Source organism: Sesamum indicum, linkage group LG11 (genome assembly GCF_000512975.1).
Source record: "Sesamum indicum cultivar Zhongzhi No. 13 linkage group LG11, S_indicum_v1.0, whole genome shotgun sequence".
Lineage (NCBI taxonomy): Eukaryota > Viridiplantae > Streptophyta > Magnoliopsida > Lamiales > Pedaliaceae > Sesamum > Sesamum indicum.
Window position 1 is genome coordinate 9,196,374 of NC_026155.1, and position 21,127 is coordinate 9,217,500.

General features: G+C 33.0%; 2 protein-coding genes across 2 annotated transcripts in view; both read right to left on the reverse strand.

Annotated features, from left to right (window-relative positions):
• The window catches only part of LOC105173681, a 14,794-nt gene extending 4,333 nt beyond the window's left edge, over nt 1-10,461 (reverse strand). The window contains exons 1-10 of the mRNA XM_011095529.2: nt 10,099-10,461; nt 8,877-8,964; nt 8,681-8,789; nt 6,546-6,595; nt 5,542-5,608; nt 3,250-3,322; nt 2,385-2,440; nt 1,891-1,987; nt 285-369; nt 1-43 (exon numbers count right to left, since the gene is read on the reverse strand). The exon at nt 1-43 is cut by the window's left edge and continues 41 nt beyond it. Of these exons, the coding sequence (XP_011093831.1) occupies nt 1-43; nt 285-369; nt 1,891-1,987; nt 2,385-2,440; nt 3,250-3,322; nt 5,542-5,608; nt 6,546-6,595; nt 8,681-8,789; nt 8,877-8,964; nt 10,099-10,154 (724 nt within the window). The 5' untranslated portion in view covers nt 10,155-10,461. The remainder of the gene's footprint in view (nt 44-284; nt 370-1,890; nt 1,988-2,384; nt 2,441-3,249; nt 3,323-5,541; nt 5,609-6,545; nt 6,596-8,680; nt 8,790-8,876; nt 8,965-10,098) is intronic.
• Nucleotides 11,884-15,556, reverse strand: LOC105173682 (cysteine proteinase 3-like). The gene is made up of 8 exons (XM_011095530.2): nt 15,244-15,556; nt 15,024-15,145; nt 14,057-14,172; nt 13,709-13,782; nt 13,331-13,595; nt 12,778-12,909; nt 12,434-12,569; nt 11,884-12,236 (listed from the first exon to the last, which is right to left on the reverse strand). The coding sequence occupies exons 1-8, from the start codon at nt 15,438-15,440 to the stop codon at nt 12,199-12,201; spliced, it is 1,080 nt and encodes a 359-aa protein (XP_011093832.1). The 5' UTR covers nt 15,441-15,556; the 3' UTR covers nt 11,884-12,198.

A 21,127-nucleotide genomic window follows, 5' to 3' on the forward strand; every position in this document is an offset into this window, starting at 1 on the left:
TCAACAAGAAAAGCACAAGGATCGAAGTTATACAGAGAATGTCCTAATTACTTATTTTGCTACCAAGTGCTACATATCATCCATCCATTTTACCCAATCAAGATTGGATAAAAGTATGATGCACTTGGCCATTAGGGACTTGCATGAAATCTTAACTAAGCAAGCAAAAGCTACATCCTACACAAAATGAACCACCAAAACTTGTGTCCTCCCTGTCTCTAGATTAAAAACAAAGTAACGGAATTTCCCACAAGAATTTTTAGAAGTTTTTAGTCATGAGATACCTCCTCACTGAGAAAGTGGAGGTTTTCCCTCTGATATTGCAACAAGGCCATCTGTTGATCAGACAGCCGCCCACCATCATGGTACCTAGTATAAAAGAAAAATGTCAGCACATCCATATAAAAGAATCACTATAGGAGTTCACTTACAAAGTGCTATGATTACTAATCAGGATAATCAGTAATTCTGCTCGATAGAAAACCAATTTTTTGCTTACAAAGAATAGGAGTTCACTTACAAAGAATATCCTTCTAGACAAGTATGACATCAAATTCTGGTATCTTGAAATAGAATGTAAATTATATACCAGCACAAAGAAAAATTAACTTCATTTATGCAATAAAAGTAAAGCAAAACGAACAATGATCTTCACTTTGTTGAAATCGTAAAACAAATACACTCCAACACATAAAGTCACCATCACTGATATATCATAGGGAATCAATTGAAATTCCAAGTGAAATCTTGTGAAGGAAACATGATTGCAAGTTTTATCTTTCCTTACTCTTGGTAACATTTACTTTTATGTAGGAATGAATTGGGGTCAGCCTCTCATATGTTCTCAACTCAACCAAGGCACTTAACCTGGTGAATTTGAATGAAATACAAGGCAGGCAACATTACTCAGCAATTGAATAGCTCCATCCTACGTTATATGACTGTCCTTCTAGCTGCAAGTATCATGAGAAACATTCTATCCATGTTTCTCAAAGGCTTCACCCAACAAAGTTAAAATCGTTTAATAAGGCCATTGTCTGATGCATGATCAAGGTGCATTTCCAAACGACCCACTTTTGTTGCGTCTGTAACAGGGACGGATCTAGAGGGGGCCATGGCCCTCCAAAGTGACAATCAAGTTGCTAGTGCAAAATAAAATAAATAATGAAGTATAATTATCATTGTCGATTTAAATTAATTAAAAAACTAGTTTGGACGATTTGTCTTCTTCTTTTTATTAATTAAATATGTATGTATATATGTGTGAGTGTGAGCTTCTGCAAATACTATTCAGCAAATTAAGTACCCAATTTTACCAGATACATGAAAACTAAAATATTATTGTCTTTTTTTATGTGTTGCTAGGTATCAATGCCTAAATTGTTATCTTTCATCTCTAGTTAAGCTTGTTAATCCTTTATATCTTAACAGAGTGTTTGGTGAAAATCTTTTAAAAAACTTTATATCAAGTTTTAAATTCTCTTAATTTGGTTTATGTTATAAGTTTTGCTCTTAAATGTATAATTGAACTTTAATTATGTACAGACCTTATTATTTATTTAACATCAATTTTAAAAAGAATTCAACTTTTAGTAACTATTCGGGTCCCCCCCAGAACTCCAATCCTGGATCCATCCCCGGTCTCTAACACCATAGGTCCTAGTAATTTTATAGTGATTGTATAGAATTTTGGCCATTCAAACATTGTCTTCCTTTCAAACATCCCAAAAGAGAGGTACAACACTAAAAAGAAATTGAACTAGTTACTGCATTGATATCACCAGTACACTTTTTGATAATAAAATGAGCTCACAGGAGGAGAAGTCCAATAACGCTGAGCTTTGATTCTAAACCAGTATCACTGATATGCAAATCATGAGAAGTTACTACCTTAATCCTTCTAAAGAACTTGACTGTTGCAGTGGAGAGTACAGCGAGTTCAAAACGTCAGGCTGTGAATCCAATGAATTGTACTGGTGCACATAACCTGCAATCCAAAATGCTTTTTCAGATTTCCATAATCCATATTCATAGTCTCTCAAGTAACAAATTGGAACTTTTTGAATCACCAATATTAGATTCAGAAGCTACAGTCCAAAAAAATGCAAGCTATCACTACATTATTATGTTAAAATATTTTAATTATTGCATGAAGTGGCTATTCTCAGATGTGAATGCTTGACCAAATACTCACATTCTCAAACTATGATGGGTAAACTTCTATTCAAATTACAATAAACCACAATAAAAATTTTATTCTCAAAGGCTAAAAGAGACAAGAAATGGTAACAACTTAAACTTTTCAGAAGTATCCCCATTTCTGAAATACTTTCTAAGATAATGCAGTGTTCAGTTCCACAATATAATTTGACAATAAAACTCACCGATATAGACACTCATAAAGAAACCAGCACATATTGCTTCAACCAGCATAATAATTCTGCAGAAATCGACAGGGGCCCACAAAGTCATGAGATCACAATCACCTTATAATGATCAAATAATAGCTTCGAACATCAGATGCAGACTAAACTAATTTCTCAAAGACATCCTTAAACAAATTTGGCATCAAATGATGCAGAAAGCTCAAATAATTTAAGCTTTGTCGTTTGCTGGCTTAATCATGATTAGACAACAAGACAAGTATTATTCATAGTGAATTAAATTCAGTTGCAGCAACAAAAAATGCTGAAGCAATTCATGCGAGGAAATGAACCAAAGCTAATTCAACTGTGCATGCTCCATACACTTGATCTCCTTCTTTGGAGCCTAAGCTCAACTACCATTTTCACTGCAGAAACATGACATAAGTCAGTGTAAGATTTGCTGAAGTCTTGTGCGGTCATATTGAAGAATGACAGTGTTTCCTCATCTAAAGATGGCAGACTCCACAAGGTCTAAATCCAGAAACTCCAGGGAATTCCATAGGAAAAGTTGGGTTATCTTTGACAGTTAAGACTGACCAAACACTATCAGCTTCAACACATGTGAATGTGCAACTTTACTTGAAGCTTATCCATCTACGTCTAATAAAAAATGACTCTAGCATATTGGGCATAGAGGCAGTGAGCAAAACATGATGTTAACTAAAGTCAGAGCACTTCTTAGGATATATCAGAAACTCTTCAGGGCCTAGAGCGGTGAGAAACTCCCTATATCCAGATCACCAGAACAAATATATTTGTAGGTGACCTCATGCAAATTGTTCCACAGTAGATACCAGCCAAGAATAGATTTTACTATGTTGACCTGAGCATCATAGCAATTGATAGAATACTGATATGGGGTTTCCACGACATCACAAGCAGCATCGCAGCAGTTCCTGCATTAAAGAGTTCAGTTCATCCTAATTCAATGAAGTTCTTGTACTTCTCTTAGTCTGTAGACAGCATAATAAGCATAGGAAACCATAAACCCAGCAAGAGATGCATGGAACTTTGTAAAACCATAAATGTAGAGCAATTTAGATACAAAACATTAGTATAATGTTGTATGCATGAAGCTGTAGCATAAAATAATATCTAATGGAATGTATCAACTCTATTTCCGGTGAAGTCAAAAAATTATCCCGAATAATATAGTCAACTAAACTCAAGATATAGAGCATAGTCAACTAAACAGAAGATATTTTCCATTTTAGGCTCGGAACAAATATAATGGACTAACTACAAAATTTCTGGAGGATATTAGGATATTCCATCTTAGGAGCAGAGCTACTAAATGGTTCAACAAGCAAGCTGATACAAATTTGTTATATGGTAGACAAGAAAAAGTTGTGAGTAGAGAAAAAAAAGTTCTATGGTAGACAAGGCTGCTTTCTCAGATTCAGTTCTTCACCATAGTCCTGCTAAAAGATTAATAGACACCCTTGCAACAAATACAAGTTGATGAAAACCTTAACAAAGAAATATAACATAGAAGCAGATTAACTTAGTGCATCTTACATGATACTAGTAGTATAATACGAGAAGCCAACAAAAGGCACCTGGTGACCTAACTCATCTTGAGCACATAGCACTACTCGTTTGAAATGCTCCACATGAAAAAACGAAAGGTAATTTCACAGCAAAATCTCAACATGTTGAAAGGTGTATTCATAGAAAGGAATGACCAATTAGCGTAGTCAAAGAAAGTTTAGATCATGTAAGCTCCCCTATAAAAATAATGATTGGAAATGGTAAAACTTATTATAAGGGATAAAGTTTGGAAATGGGAAAACAAATTATAAGGGATGTTCTCTAGAGTTTTCCAAGTAATGTAGTGTAAAGATTTACCATGAACTAGATTTGCATATTGTTTTCTCTCTAAATCATACATGCTACAAAGTGCGAAACAGAAACTTAAGACTTAAAAGGACAATTTTCTGCTTTTCAAAAATTTTCTCCAGGTTAGAAAGAAACCACAAATTTCCTATAAATGTCACCATCTCCCGTTTCACCTTAATTTATAAGTAATATGATGATACCATAAAGAAGCGATTCCTAAGCGCAACATTTGCATCACTGAGAACAATACCATTATACACTGTGCGTGTCTATTGTTCAACACATGACATCTTGAGTTCTTAGGGCCTGTCTCAAAGCACTTTCCAAAAGTTTGATTTTATTTCTGCCTTTTTGATGTTTTGATTTTGAAGAGGGATTTAGAAATATCTAATTCTGTCATAGGTCCTTGTTTGGCAATTATATCTGCAAAATAGATAATGTGTAATGTAATGCAATGGTTCACAGTTTATGAGACAACAACGACAACAACAGCAATGAAGTGGCTTGTAGCAATGACAGAAGGAGGGAGAAGACAGTAAAGTGGAAAAGAAAACATAAGAGGAAACAGATAGGCATGATAGTACTTCGTGGTGAGTACAACTAACAGGATATTAACTTCTTAAACTGAAGTGTGCTAGACCAAGTTCATAAATCAAAGGTAACTTCTTATTTCATCCATATTCTGCATCTGCAAAAAGCTAAGAGGGTGGGTAAACAAGTACATTCTTACAGATAGCCCCAAAATTTCTTGAGTGCAGAAATATCTAGCCATTCTAAGATGGAACAGCCAAACAATTAACTGTTGCCATAATTTTAAGCTCAACTTCAAGTTACAGTTTCTTTCTTTGACCATCTTGCTGTTTCTTTATACAAGAACAGAAAACCACATGGCAACAAAAATATTTTCAGCAAGCTTTGGTGCTATGGAGCTTAAAGGAAAAGAGAACTTTCGCTAGAAGACCAAAAGGGCAAGGACGACAGACAAAGAGACTTATAGTAAGTCTGGGGTTTAATTAAAGAAGAATTTGGCACAACAAGATTAGCTTCAGTATTTTTACACATAAAAGCAGGAAATTCAAAAACACTGCCTTCATTACTATAAGGACATCTTCCAAAAAGAATTTTAATATTAAGATACTAAATTATACTTAATAGAGTTAGAAATTAATTACTGATATGTTTTATTGACTACCTGATGATTTATAATATAAACTACAACAATTGACTGCAAATTAATAATTCTATGTAAAAATGCACAGGCAGGAAATATGCATACCATATGCAATAGTAGCAAATGGTAGGCGAATTATATGCTTCAACTTTTGGCTGAAACCATAGTAACCCTACAAAATCAAAAGTGTATATCATTTTCCAACACACTGATATCATAAATCATAAACACAGTAAAGTAAAAAAAAAAATATATGAAAGGTAACGTGCTTCTTCCTCGCTAAGCCTTGGCAATGCATTGCATGATGAAGTCAAAATTCATAACCAAGGTTTTCAGTATTTACTTTCTCATGCCTTACTACCATAAGTAGCTACATTAGGTTTTATACTGTTCTTTGAAAAATGGGATCTGACTAGGAAGCCAAAACCCATATCTCAAACATAATTGCTATTTTTGTCTATGATGCGCAGTCAAAGTTCAACTATATCATTCCTTGACATTGCTTTTCATATATTTCAGCAAACTGTTTTGTCAACCCTAACATCTTAAAACTGTACAATTCTTTCAATTAAGCAAATGCATGTGTCAGAATCTCCAGCCCTCTCCAACAACATCCTCAATCAATAGACATTCAAACTTCAGTCATACAATAGCACACAACGCAGAGCAAGTCAATTCACCACTTCAGGGGAATTCATTCATGTGATGTTAAATGCATACGTTTATGCATCCATAACAAAGACTCCAAATCAAATTTTTGTACATTCAGCATCTAAATATTGTGATACCTACAAGGAACTCCAAAATAGTAAAGAGAAGCTTCTGGAAACTTTACTTTTCTTGGATAATATAGCATTGCACAGATGCATATCAGAAAACTTGTTCATGGAAGTAATTCTTTGATTTCTGTTGGTACAGACTGCACACTCAACTGCTAAAAGGATTGAACAAGAACTTTGTATTTTCTGCTCTAGAGCATTACAATGAAGAACATTCAATCTTCAATTTCAAAATTCTATTTCCAAATAATGATAAACGGATGTTAACAAGATCCCTCACAGCAAAGAGGATAATGATATTACTTTAATGAAAAGAGAGCAACTAAATACCTGTAGCCGTATCTTCTTGACTTGGTAAACAAGATACTGTTGAAATATGCCTGTAAATGGTACTAGCTGTCATTAGTAAGAATAACAGTTCATCAAAGTCCAGCTACAATTATATGCACATCACAGTTTTCTCGTTAACAAATAAAAAACTAGTGCGCTGTTCTATCTTTACCTGCATCAAGATAACACAACCATATCTATTCACTCTTATGTCCCAAGCAATATACATAAAAACATGTCTAATAAATCAGACACTACGGCTATTGCTATACATACATCACATCTGCCGAAAAACGTGTTTGCACACAAACATCCCATAGAACATCATGTCTGCAGGTGTTAAAGAATTTATTAATTAGGTAAATATACTAGAATTTGCTCATGTTACTTAATTTTACGCTTAACCAGAACCATGGGATAGTGATCCAATTAGTATACTTCTCTTTTAGAAAATTGAACTTTTATTGGTTTTCTGTTATCCAAATTAATATCATATATTCTTAATTTGAATCACTGGAAATTCTAGATAGGTCAATCATCAATTTATTCATTTTTTTTATAATTGTCTATCATGTTTGTATCATATAGTTTCTGCAACTTTGCCAGCCATATGCATGCAACATACTTTGATTGCATTAACTAGGATATCCTGTCAGATCAACTACCTTAGCTGTTAATTAAACCAACTCACAGCAAGACACCTTCGCACTTCACCAATTGTCACTCTAAGGTATTCAACAAATTTGGTGCCAAGACCAACCGAAAATTGAGAGTTAGATTTCAAAAGTATCTACAAGTTGCTACCAGCTGTTGTGGATAAATTAACACTAGTTTGTCATAGCAGGTGAACACTAATGAAAAGTAAATACAACGTCCAACACCATAATCATTTTTAACTAAGGCTTTATAATCTGTGCTCGTCAAGATAATTTAGGTTAGGGTTTACTTCGGTATTTGAGAGCAGCTCATAAGTCTTGAATTAGAATTTTAGTTGTCATTTAAGTAGTATTTACTGTTCTTAGCCATCAAGATAGGTCCTAGTCTCCTAGAATTAATTTATCGAAAGGTTATAATAAGTCTTAGAACTGACTTATGGAAAATATAATTTTAGAATTTTAAACTTATTTCCTGTGGGAGATCACATACATGTCTTATCTTATTAGAATTGAAGATTGATCATAACACAAATTTATATTTTGATTCAGAATCAGGTTAATCCACTTTCCCACTTGAATTTGGAGAGTAATCCCTTCATCTATCTATTGCGTCACTTTGGCTCCTCCATTTGTTCAATTTAAGTATTTTACAGTAAATGATGATTGAGTTATGAAATCTTCCCCTTGTACAAGAATGAAGAGGATGAGAGAAAAAGAAAAGGAAATAAAGGAAGGAAAAGTTACTTCAACCCCAACATATAAGAAATCTTCTTCACATTTTAAATTCTTGTCAAGTGCAGTGGCTGTAACAAGGGGATTCTAGTTTTTATTTCTCTCTCTCTCTCTCTCTCTCTCTCTCTCTCTCTCTCTTTCTTTTTGGATGATTTTTAAATAAAGGCATGTTTCAGAAGATGTTGTAATTCAGGCATAATGAACAAGGGGAAAAGTGACGCAATTAAACCACGAAGGAGATACCCTCCTAATGTGTGTTACAAGTGTGTTACAACAAAGGGCAAGATGAAATTAACCCTTAAAAATATTCCAGCTCTTGTGAGGGTCAAGCAGTCACTTCTCATCAGTTTTCACTGTTCTTGACCAGCTAGAAATGCAGTTCATTCTACTAAAACGTCAGCACTCTAATTCTTTGTTCGACAAAAAATTTGTATTGTCGAGCGCGCATCCTAACAAGCTCCAAAACTGAATAATATTATTCTACTGTTCAGAATCACAGAAAACAACTGAATTCCTGTCTCATTATAAATCAATTCATCAACTTGATTTTATCATTGTCGGCCTTCATCATGCACATAAACTTAAACCCAAACAACCTTGGTACTCTACAAAGATCACCAATGCCCAACTTTATGCTATGTGCAAAAGTTTCGACAGAGATCAGGTATGATCTAAACCTCATAAGAATTTAAGAGAAAATATGAAAGCAGAAAGAGCTAAAGAGATTAAAAAATGTGAATAGAGTACCTGTGGCAACCAAAAGAATGACATCACAGGTACAGAGTAGCAGAATGATTAATTCTTGAAAGGTATGAAGTATCCATGTAGCTCCCACAGCTAAAATCGCATAACCTGCCTAGAGTCAAATAACAATCAGCTTTCACCAAATTATGTTGCCAGTATGATGGCCGAAAGATACAACTAAAGGGAAAAAAAGACGTGCCAATAAAAGACAATAAAAGATACTCCCAATGATCCTTGTACGCTTCCGATGACCAAACAAAGGAGCCTCTTGCAGTATGTCAAGGAAACTACATAGAAGGTAGCAAAATCATCATAAGAAACAGAGACTAAAAACAGACTAATTGTGCAAAACATAATTGCACAGACTTTTGCAGCCCACTCCAAAAGACATTAAACATGTGAATGAGCACAATGTTAAAAACAGGAATCAAAAACAAAATTCTGAGGTGAAGGAGCATTGACAACATGGTCTAAACCATATAGTAAGCTTCTCCACATAGTTGAAAGTGTGAGAGGCATCCGTCCACATAGTCCAGCAAATCCAAAAGCACTCACTTGACATTGTTTTTGTTTAAGATCACAATTCTTAACCCAAGAGTGGATCAGAAACTATACCCCAAAGGTCAACTCCCCAGACTATATCAAGTTCTCAAGAATAGGCAATTTTCAACTTAACAATGACAAAGTTACTACTAAAGGAAGACAAGCCCACCAACTTAAAAGATGTGTAGTTTCGGTACTTGTTGATTATGTTTGTGCTATGTACAATATATATACTTTCCTGGCAAAAGATAGAGATAGAGAACTCTTGGCTTTCTGAGATGTAAAACATTCTTGGAGAGAACATTCGGACTCATAAACAAAGACTAAAAAAGACAAAAATGATGTTGAAAATGAAAATTCGATGCAACCTAATTTAACTTTCAGGAGATCTTCCACCGAATCACCCAGCTAAGCCACATATGGAAATAAATGAATGCAATTTTGAGTTAATTCCAGGTTATATTTTCAAATTCACTCTCGCAAAATTATCAGGCACTTTCAGAAATACCATAGATAAAAATATACCCAGGCATGCAAAATTATCATTTTGACATCAGAGTTCAATCAAAACTGCTGCAAAAGCTCAAGAATCAAGCATCCCAGTCTACACAATTTTACACATTCTCGGTAGCATCCAACAACTAAGTAATTCAACACAAACTCCATAGACCAAAAACCATACCTAGATAATCCTAATCCCAACTAAACCACAATTCATCAACTCCACCCCACCCCACCCCAGCAAACTTAGCGAAAATCTAGTGCAACATAAAACAACAAAAAACTTCCCAAAGACTTAAAATAAAGTTATAAGATAAATTCACCAGAGAATTACGTATATATTTCCACCTACGATCACCAAAGAGAAGAAATCTCACAGATTGGTTTCATCCGGGGATGCAGCGAACGAAGAAGAGGGTCTATCAGTTGACATTTTTCAAGAGAGATTCCTTTCGTTCCCTTTCTTCTCTTCACTTGTTTAGCTGATTCATGGTTCCTCAGCGGATTTCAAGCTCATTTGCGGTCAGCCCACTGTTTACCTCGACACACTTCTCGGTTTCTTCCCAGGCGGAAACTATTCTCTCTCTCTCTCTCTCTCTCTCTCTCTCTCTCTCTCTCTCTCTCTCTCTCTTTTAGAGTCCCAGACCGTGTTTGGCAGAATTCGGAATCAGTTAACTCTCGCATTTCTCCCTTGTCTTCAACAGGGGATTTAGATCAAGAACTGATTGATTAATTTTGTCCAATAAAGTTTGTTTATTTACTTTTAACGTAAATTTATTTGTATTGCATAACACGATTCATCTCTTAACATATTTGTACCCCCAATTTCAATTTGAAAGGCACTTCGTCCCTATTTTTATACTATAAATAAAAATAAAACATATAACTTATTACATCATATTTCAAATAAAATAAAGAAGAAATAAAACTAAAATAAGAGTATTATTATACAACAAAAGATTTAATGCAATTATATTACAAATCATTGTTTAAAAATATAGTTTTTCTATATTAGTATAAATTAATATAAGTATGGGTATTTTACTAGATTTCATCAATCGTCAATTATTCTCAAAATTATACAAATATTTTACTACAAAATGATATTATATCTCGTAGATTACAAAGTAGATGATAATTAGTAGTAGTAATTGAAGTTAAAATCACTCAATTTTTTTATAAAGAAAAACAAAATAATGGGGTGGAAAGAAAAAAGACGACCACGGAAAACATAAAACAACATTAATTATGGAACATTCCTCGTCAATGGCCCAAAAAATAGTATTTAAAGAAATTAAAAGTCAAGTCATGAGGAATAGTGTTTGTTTGCTTCATAATTGTTGATTATTGGTACGTATTTTTAGTTAATTGTTAATTATTTTATTTAGTAGTTTATCAGTATTTCAAAATGCAGTGGTGGGGCTGAACTTTTCACTAAAATAAGGAAACAAAGCTGGACACTGGCTGATGACTTTTGTGCTAAATTAAGATTCTGCAATTGTTCAACATTTGGTATTCTAATCCTAGGACTGAACCACTATTCTGGATAACCTTATCATCCATTCCCCGTTTGTTAATCATTTTTTAATTTTAAAGTTCTATTAGTCTGGTGTGTTTAACATGAATATTGAAGTGGGAATATTTATCTAGGTCTTGAAAGTTTTTAAAAACTCTAATATGTACAAATTACTGTTGCTTACTAGATAGATCATACATTAGGTAAAAGTTGCACATAAAATCTTTAGGTATTTCGTATAAATATTAGCCCTTCATGTTGCAGGTCGAGATTTGCTACCTCACTCTTTATTTAATACATGCATTATCATCTCCAACTATTGGTGAAATTTTCTTAGTATGATTCTGATAATTGTATGTTTTGCAGATCTTGTATTTACAGCATATCTATTTCAACTAATAATTTAAAAAATGCTGGTTCTATTTTTTTTGGAACAACAGATACAACTCAATAACTAGCAAGAGAAGCAATCAATAGTTGAGAATCAAGAAGACAAAATTCAAACACAAGTCCTTGGTATTTTTGTTCATTTTGTAAGAGCGACAATTGCTTGATAATTGTATAGTGCAATAGTCAATGAATTTCTAAGTTTTGGCATGCAAATTAACAAGACTTGAAAAAAAGAGGATGAGCCAACAGGGCAGGATTACAGAAGAACGTTCTTTTTTAGGATCACAATCAAACAGAAAACCAGCAACAACAAGAGACTGAAGAATATTTATTATAACTTGAAAGATGTTACCTCAGACAATTAATAAGCTAATTTACAAGGGCTTTTGGTATACACGTGAACCGTGTGGATAGCTTCAACCTAGATCTTATTGTGTACAACAATCTTGAACCACTTTTGCACAACATGGCCATTGAAGGAAACCTTTGACGACTACTGCATTTGAAACTGGAGGACGGGGGTTTGGTACCACGTATTCCCCTGAGAGACTCTAACTTCTTTCAAGAAATCTTAAGCAACTATGGGGTATGACGCACAGGTTGCAACACCTGCAATAATAAACTTATGCCTATGAGTTCACTGAACAATGGTGTACATTATTTGGACCCACCAATGAAGTTGGTCAGCCATCTAAGATAAATAGACATTCGTCGGAGAAAATTACTAGAGTTTTTCAGGCTGATCGATTACGTATGATGTTTAAAATGACATTACAAGTGAAAATTAGAACTTTGAGAAAACTTACCACACATGTTCTTGCCCATCTCCATTTTGAAGTATCCCTTGTCACCCCAATCAGCTCCCCATGAATTCTTGATGAGCCAATATGGGATACCATTTTCAACTCCATAACCAACAGCAAGAACAGCATGGTTTACGTCCTGCAAACATGCCAGCAAATGTGAGAAAATCATCATCATGAAGAAGAGTTTTTATACTTTTATCTTTATTCTCTTTATAAACATTTTCTTTTCCTTTTTTCCCTTTTCCCCAGATGCTAAACACTAGATGCTAAAGCGGCTCTGCAAGTTTTATTTGCACGAGTCGGTCATTTTCCAGCACTAGAGAGAGTAATATGGCAAAACTCACCATTGGAGAGCTGCCACAAGTAGTGCTGGTATAAACTCCACTTTTGTATGCTCTAAATCCACTAACCACCTCAAAAGCCACACTTACAGGTCGAACAAATCCTACAGCATGCTTAAGTTCATCCTCAGCACCCTGTGATTTCATGAGCAAACAAACAAAACTATCTCAGCTTTGTGTACACGGCTATTATATTCCCTTGTTTTTTCTATTGTCTTAAAGAACAATGTTTTTAATCTCGTAAACAAAATTACTGAGAGAATTTCTTTAGTTTTTCCATAGAACATCACTTTTAAGCACAAAACATCAATTATATTGACAAATTCAGCTGTTATAGGCTAAATTGAAAGCAATGCGGTACAAAAATATGCTATATACAATATCTTGAATTTTGAACAAGTTGGGATTTGCAAGTTAACTTTGACAAGTTGGAAGAAACAATACATGACCTGCTTCCTTTTGTACAGTACTATGCAATTCATGCAAAGCCATGGGAGATGCAAAGAAATACCAATTCTAGGTTGAGACTGGAAATCAATAAAGTCAAGCATCTTACCAGGGTGATATTGACAGAATCTAGTACTTGGACACCAACATTTTCAGATGAGAATTTGCAAACACCATTTTTGGCAGTATATGGATATGCTTCCTCAGTCTCAAGCCCACCATTATACTTGATGTACTCAAAGGCTTGAGATGGCAAGCCACCATGGCAGCCAAAGTTGTTGAATGCACCGGCACAATCAACAAGCTGCTGCTCGGACAAGGAAATTCCCTTACCGAAAGCTTGTGCATAAGCTGCCTCTAGTGCTCCAGTTGTGCTGTAAACATCACAAGCATTAGGATCCATGCATGGTTCTTCTGACATCTGGATACGAGCAATATTATATGATATAAGTTCTCATCTCCACTAGTGCAACCAAATTGATCATACCTGAATGTCCAGCAAGAACCACAATGACCTTGATTTTTTACTGGGCTAACAATATCCGCTTCCCTCCAGTCTTTCTGAAATCCACCGTAAAAAGTCAGATACTAATAGTAACTGAACAGCATTTTGGGTCAACAATACCTCATAGTAGGTTCAAAAGTATTATTTAAAAAAAAAATAGAATCTTCTTAAAATTCTGTGTAAAGATCAAGTGGATGAACAAGATTATATATGCTAGAAATTACAAAACCCTATGAATATTTGCAGCATGAAAAGAAACTAAGAGGTACACCGTACATGTTTCAACATATTAAGCAGCAAGAACTAAGTTGAGGATAAAACCATAAGTACCGATTTTGGAAGGGGGGCATCAGTGAGCTGATGATTGCCCCTTGTGGTGGCAGAGCAGTTTTGAGCAGCACCCAGCCTATGCCTCCGGAACTCGTCCCATGTCATGTCCGTAAACTCTGTTTCATTTTATGACCATTGTCAAGGACAGAGAGGAACTTAACATTTCAAAGAGCTTATATATTAACTTGATGTCTTTAATAATCAAGAAATTACTAATTGTATTCAGCATGATTCGAGAAGATGGACATGCTCTGATCAATTACAACTACTCAAGTTTGCATGCCTTCTGCATTCATTAGCATATATTGATATTGGTGAACAAGAAAATTTATCTTCGAGCAACAAGCATGCGAAAATCACATATTCATTCACAAACTCGAGTAAAAAAAGATAATTCATTTATAGAAAACTTTCTAAGCACCCCTTCATCGCATACTACTGTTCATTTTTGTACTTCTGTTAATTCAAAGGTACAAAGAAGTGAAGCAATACATATATACACATATAACTACAAACCTGAATCTGCCTAAGTTAGGACTGACTTCATCCACAAATCAGTGCTCCATCGGACAATACGAAACCAGCACACTGAATTCTTCAACTAGCCAATCATATTGATTTTTGATTATTTGTGACATAATAAAACTTTCAAACTCTAGTGTTCACTAATCAAATACTCTTTAATTTAACAAAAGTGTTCGCTATTCCAAACAATCAAGTTGATTGGTCAACGGCAACAACTGGCTGTCTAATTGTAAATGGAGGGAGTAGCAAATTACATCAAGAAATCAATGACCGACCACTATTTCAGCTAAAATATCAAAAGTTACAGAGGTCTGGTTCATCTAAAAATCAACCTTCCGAAAGTCAACCATAGGACAAGAGCAATCATCACTATAGTTACTGTATAAAAATGAAGAACCTAAAAGATGATCGATAAAACAACACTAACGAAAGACAAATTTACCATTAATTCCCATAGTGTAGGAGAGTCCTTTCTTGTTATGCGACCTTATCATCCTCAAATTCTCCGAGAAAATCTCGAACCTCCTCCTTATCTCCTCAGCACTCTCGTACCCCTTCCCATACCTTTCCACACCCAAAAAATCATCATGAATACCAAAACAGTACAGAATGAAAAATTAGAAAACTAAAATATATATATACAAATTAAGAAATAAATTTACTTGTGAGCAAAACGAGCGAAGGACAAAGCACGCCTCGAGTCGCCGACGATCCGCAGAATAGAAGCCTCGAGCTCGTGCAAACCATCGACAACCTGCCTGATCGGATTATCACCAGCGAGGAACTCCGATCCAGCTCGTGTGCCCGCAGCGAAGGCGATTATGACGCCGACCAGCAGCAGCCGAACCGGAGCCATCATCTTTCTTCTCTTCCTGGGGACTGCAGAGTGCAGAACAACAGTGCAAAAAGATATTGGTGGAAAACGAGATATTTTATCCTATTACGTTTTGTCGAGGGGGAGGGCCCCAGTGCCCCACTAGTATTGCTCCCTTGGCCCTGGGATCGCGAGATGTGTGATTGCAATCTGTTTGACGTTGTCGCGTTGTAGAGTGGAACAGGTAAAGAATGTAGAGATTGACGAATGGGAGTAAGAGAGGAGTTTGCACAAATTGTTGGAAATGACGTAGGAGATGACATGGAAGGATAGTTATGGTTTGGATTGAATCTGTTTTTTCTGTTTACTTTTTTTTTCCCTTAATTAAAATAAATTAATAATTACTATTAAAATATATTAATATTCATTATTCATAGGACTTAAATTCATAATTTTTTTTTCATAAACTTTAAACTTTGCACTGGACCTTGATCACAAGTTCATCCCCATACTTTTTTTATTCCCAATTTATCAATTATCTTTTAATTCCAATTATAATTTGAATTAGGGATGTATGCTGTCAGGTTCAATCAACTCTAAAATAAAAATTTAACTCGACTTCGTAAGCATGATTTGTCACAAATTAAAGCAAAAACTACTCGATATACATGGTAATAGGAGGCAGACGCCAAATATTATTTCGATTCGTTTAAATTGAGATTGAGGTAATTCTCGGTGGTGTGAGCGTCACCTGACACCATTGTTACGCATAAAGCAGTCCCATATTTTGATCAGGTTATGTGACATATTCAGTGGCAATTCGGAGTTGATTGAGGTTTCAACTTAGTTAAAGATTGGTTTCGCCAGTTAGAAACTTTAACATGCATTAAAATCACACTATAAGAAAGATTGAGACTTATTTTTTAGTTGTGCAATTGCAATTAATCCTATTGGCAATATATCATGTTTGGATTTAAATTAATTATTTAGTTGAGTTGACATTACTTTTTTCGTTGAACGAGGGAGTTCTGGATTCAAACTCAGGTATCGTCATCCCCTATCCCCATTGTACTAAAAAAAGAAGTGGGTAAAATGCAAAACCCCTCCCTTTGTTTTTGCGAAAAAAGTAAAAAGAAATCTTTTATGATAAGAAAATAAGCTAAACACTCCCTCATGTCTTAAAAAATATTGCACACTCACCCCTGTTAAATGATACTAAAATATTGTGAACTTTTGAACGATTGAACCATTATGCCCTTACTTATTTTCATAACCGTTTGATCAGTGTTAGATGAATGCAACTTCGGAGCATAAATTCTTTAAGATAAAAAATTCATATTAAATTATTTTGAATTTATAATTTCATATTAAATAAATTTATAAAAACAAATAATATATATTTATAACATTATATATAAAAAATAATAATAAATAGATAAATATAATATATCTATATTTACAGACGACGATAATCGCCACCGTCTCATCTAGATAGCGACCACGGCCATCTCTCCAAGAAACAAAGCACGACGTTACGTTGCCCCCTAATTCAAGCAATGGAACAACATCGTCGTTGCCCAGATAATGAGAAGGAGGCGTCATCCACATATTTGGGCAATGGAAGAGAAGGGTCATTGCCCCCTTCTCCTTTCTCGGTGTGACGATCGTCGTCGCCATCTATAATCGCCTATATATATTATATTAAAACTAAAAAAAATTATTTATTTTATTTATATTTAAATATTGATATTTAAAAATAATTATTTATTTATATAAATCAAGTAACAGTATACTAAAAATTTTGTGAAAATAAATAATAATATTAATTGATAATATATAATTATTATAAAATAAATAGTAATAAATGTATTTTAATTTTAAAAAATATAATAAAAGTTTAAATATTATAATTTATTTAAAGTGGAATTTGATTGTTGAAGTTAAATGCCATTTATGTTATTTATATTAAAAACAGGGGTTAATTTGAATATTTTCGCATGTCAAAAGTTGCAAAAAAGCTTTAACAGTCGCAAATGCTCTTACCAATTCCAGTCTCCATTAAGAGTTTTGCAAAAAAGCTTTAACAGTCGCAAATGCTCTTACCAATTCCAGTCTCCATTAAAAATTGAGTTTTGCATTCCAGTCTCCTTTGCTTGATGAGTCCAATCCAATCCAGCACTATGTCACTAATAATTTGAATCGCAGCCGTTGGATCAACTCAAATTTGGACATCCAATTCCAGTTACTCATTTGTCATCAAAATTGGACAAACCAGGTTGTCTCAAATGGGTCTGATTTTGGGCTTCAGTTTTACAGACTTGGTCTGATTTGAGGTCAGTCTCCAGTTTTACCCAAAATTCTTTTTGGACCCGTTGTATAATATTTATAAATACAATTCATTTATTTAAAAATTTTAATTTTTATTCATTTGTAAAATAATTTTAACATAATAATATCTTATTAAATTTTAAACAATGATTCCTTTTTTAATACATATATATAAATAAATGGAAGCAAAATAAATAAATAATCGAATTTTACAAATTTGGGACCAGAGTTCGACAGGTCCAGTATGAATTTTAAGATGGATAGAGTGAATTTTGAATCCAAGTATAGTAGAAATGAGTCGTGAAAGAATGGAACGAGTTTCAAATTTGATTAAAATTAAGTGGGACATGTCTTGAATATGTCAGATTCACCTGGTCGCCATCCTTATTATTTTATATTCAAGAATCATACTTTTATTCATAATTCAATAATTTAAAGTTAAATATAATTTATAATTTTTACAACGCACTCTCATCCCACAAATAATTTATCATCCACTCATCGTATATTCATCCCAAATTATAAAATAAACAGGATTAGAATGTTTTAACTCTGCCCTTTTAATTGAGGACAAAAAATAGATTTCAACAGTTTGTTAAAACTTGAAATTGACTTTTTTTTGGCATGATTTTGAAGGTCAATTGCGAGGGGAAAAAATGAGGGTGAAGTGTAGGACTTGGAAATAGTCAACTTCAGATCCCAAAGTATATATCATACCCCCCACATTTTAGCATTTGAAGGAATTGACAAAGCCACAAGAGTCCTCTGAATTCCAATTCTTAATTATTTTGTCGGGCTTAAATATATTTTTGGTCGAATGGTTTTGGTATTTTGATATTTTTATTTTTTAGTTTTTAGAATTGTAAAAAAATTCTATAATTTTTTAATATTTCGTAATTTTGATTATTTTGATGTCGGATTTTACAAAAATTATTTGAATAAATTATGTGTACCTCATATTTAAATTGAGGCATTTATTTTGATTAGTTCGCTTTTGTCAATATAGACGATTTTTTTTTTAAAGAAAATAATATGGCACACGATTTGTTCCGATAACTTTGCAAAATCTGGCACCGAAATACCAAAATTGTGAAATGTCGAAAAATTATAAGACTCTTTTGTAACTGCTATAAAGATGAAGGATAAAAATGTCAAAATCGAGGGAGGAACATTATTTATTCCGATAACTTTTACAAAATCTAGTACCGAAAGGACCAAAATCACAAAGTATCAAAAAATTACAGGATTATTTTCCAAACCTAGAAAGATAAAGGATAAAAAAATTAAAGTACCAAAATTACATGATCCAAAATTTATTCAAGCCTGATTTGTAGTATCATATAATGATTAATAACATTTTAGACCCCTGAAGTATGTCACCATCGTCAATTACCACCTTAAATTAAAAAAATCTTCACTTACACCATGTCTTTGTGATAATCATTTAAGTTCAATGAAAATGGACAAAAATACCCCTGATTATTGATAATATAATATATTCATTTTAAATTCCTTGACAGTAAAATATATAATTCATTTTAACTTTTAAATTTTATTCAATTACATTGTTAATAAATTAATACTAAATTAGTATAAATTTATTAATTACGAAATAATTATGTAAAATTTGATTGTATAAATATCCATATTGAAATGAAAAAACGAACAATCTCTCGCAAAATTGCCTAATTAACGTTAAATGAACAGTCGAGCAAATTTTAACATAAATGAATTTAATATTGTTCGTTAGGAAACACAATTTTAAAAACGACAAAAATATTGTTCATTTTCCTAATTTTAATACAACTACTTATACAATCAAATGAAATAATTATTTTGTACCTAATTAATTTATATTAATCTAATATTAATTTTTGAAGTAAGAGCGATGAATTATTATTAATTAAAATAAATTGATTACAATTACAAGTATTCCTGTTGATATCAATGTCTAACAAAGAGTCTAAGACTATTACAATCATCATATCCCGCTCAACAACACCTACTATTGCAATAGACAACTTCCTACACACATGGTGGGGTTCGAACTTATGATCTCTAAGACTATGGGGCTTCAGCTATGCCAACTGAATTAGGCCTCATTGGCAATCCGATATTAATTATTAACAACATAGTTAAATAAAATTTGAAGTCATATGGATTGATATATTTTATTATAGAGGACGTTAAAATGAATATATCATATTATTAATAGCAATGGCATTTTTGTCCATTTATCTACAATTCAAAGAATTATCTCAGAGATAGAGAGTAAGTGAAGATTTCTTTAATTTAAGGGGTAATTGATGAGGATGACATATTTGTAAGGGTGTAAAATGTATATAACCTTATAATAAAGTTAAATGACAAGTGTGGAACCCAAGAAAAAAGTTGCTCTTTATTTTAAGGTTAAATTACAACAATCTCCCCTGAGTTTTAGGCATAATTAAGAACAATCCTCATTGTTTAAAAATTACTAATACCCCTTAATTTTAACATTTGTCTAATAATTGGTTCAATCTGTTAGTTTTCATTAGGTTCTTATCTATTTTTGTGGTAAACTGACCAAAATGTCATTGTCGATTAAGAACTAGAATTTTATTTATTTTTCAATTTTTTTAAATTTTTCCTATGGACTAAATGACTATTTTTTTTTATAAGTTTTCAAATTTTTACATCTATTCTGTCTGATTTTTTTTAATTATTTATAAACAAAGAAAAAAAATACAATAAGGGTAAAATTAATAATTTCATACCTTTATTTAAGGATTTTATAATTTTATTAAATATAAAAAATATTTATAATTTTTTAAATAATAAAAAAATAATCATAATTATGCGGAATTTTATAAATGGTGATTGTAATTTAGCCTGTTCTTTAAATTCATAAGCTGCTTGTTGAGGAAGAAACTAGCGAGGTCTTGGAAGTCATCATCAATTATAAGGTTGGAGTAGTGAGTTTTAATTATGGACATCAATAAGCTGCTTGTAGTTGTGCAGGACACTTGACATGTTCCACATCTTAAAACTAATTGTGCTTAACTTGTTCTAGGATAGGCTTTCAAAAGTTTTCATAAGATATTTAAGAGTTTATAAATTTTTTAAATGAATAAATTATATTTTGTTATTCGAACTATGCTTTTTTTATATTTTTCATCTATAATTTATTTATTTTTAATGTCAACTTACCATCCCAATCTTGTGAAATTTGCACTTTGCACATACATAATCATTTTTTTCTGTTGAAAAAACTTTATGTGTAGCGCACACGCACATGTAAAGAATATCACATCACATTGCCCTTAATATCACATGTGCCTGCATGTGGTGTGTTTCCGGCAAAAAAATCGATTGGTAAAAGGCCATATATGACAAAGTACAAATTTTCACGAAATTGAAATAGT

Excerpts from the sequence above, each read along its gene's own strand:
- LOC105173682 (XM_011095530.2), bottom strand. The coding sequence starts at position 15,440 with ATGATGGCTCCGGTTCGGCTGCTGCTGGTCGGCGTCATAATCGCCTTC. Across the intron at positions 15,146-15,243 it reads TTCGCTCGTTTTGCTCACAA|GTATGGGAAGGGGTACGAGA; the intron begins GTAAATTTATTT and ends GGGTGTGGAAAG. Across the intron at positions 12,910-13,330 it reads ATTCTGTCAATATCACCCTG|GGTGCTGAGGATGAACTTAA; the intron begins GTAAGATGCTTG and ends ATGAAATCACAG.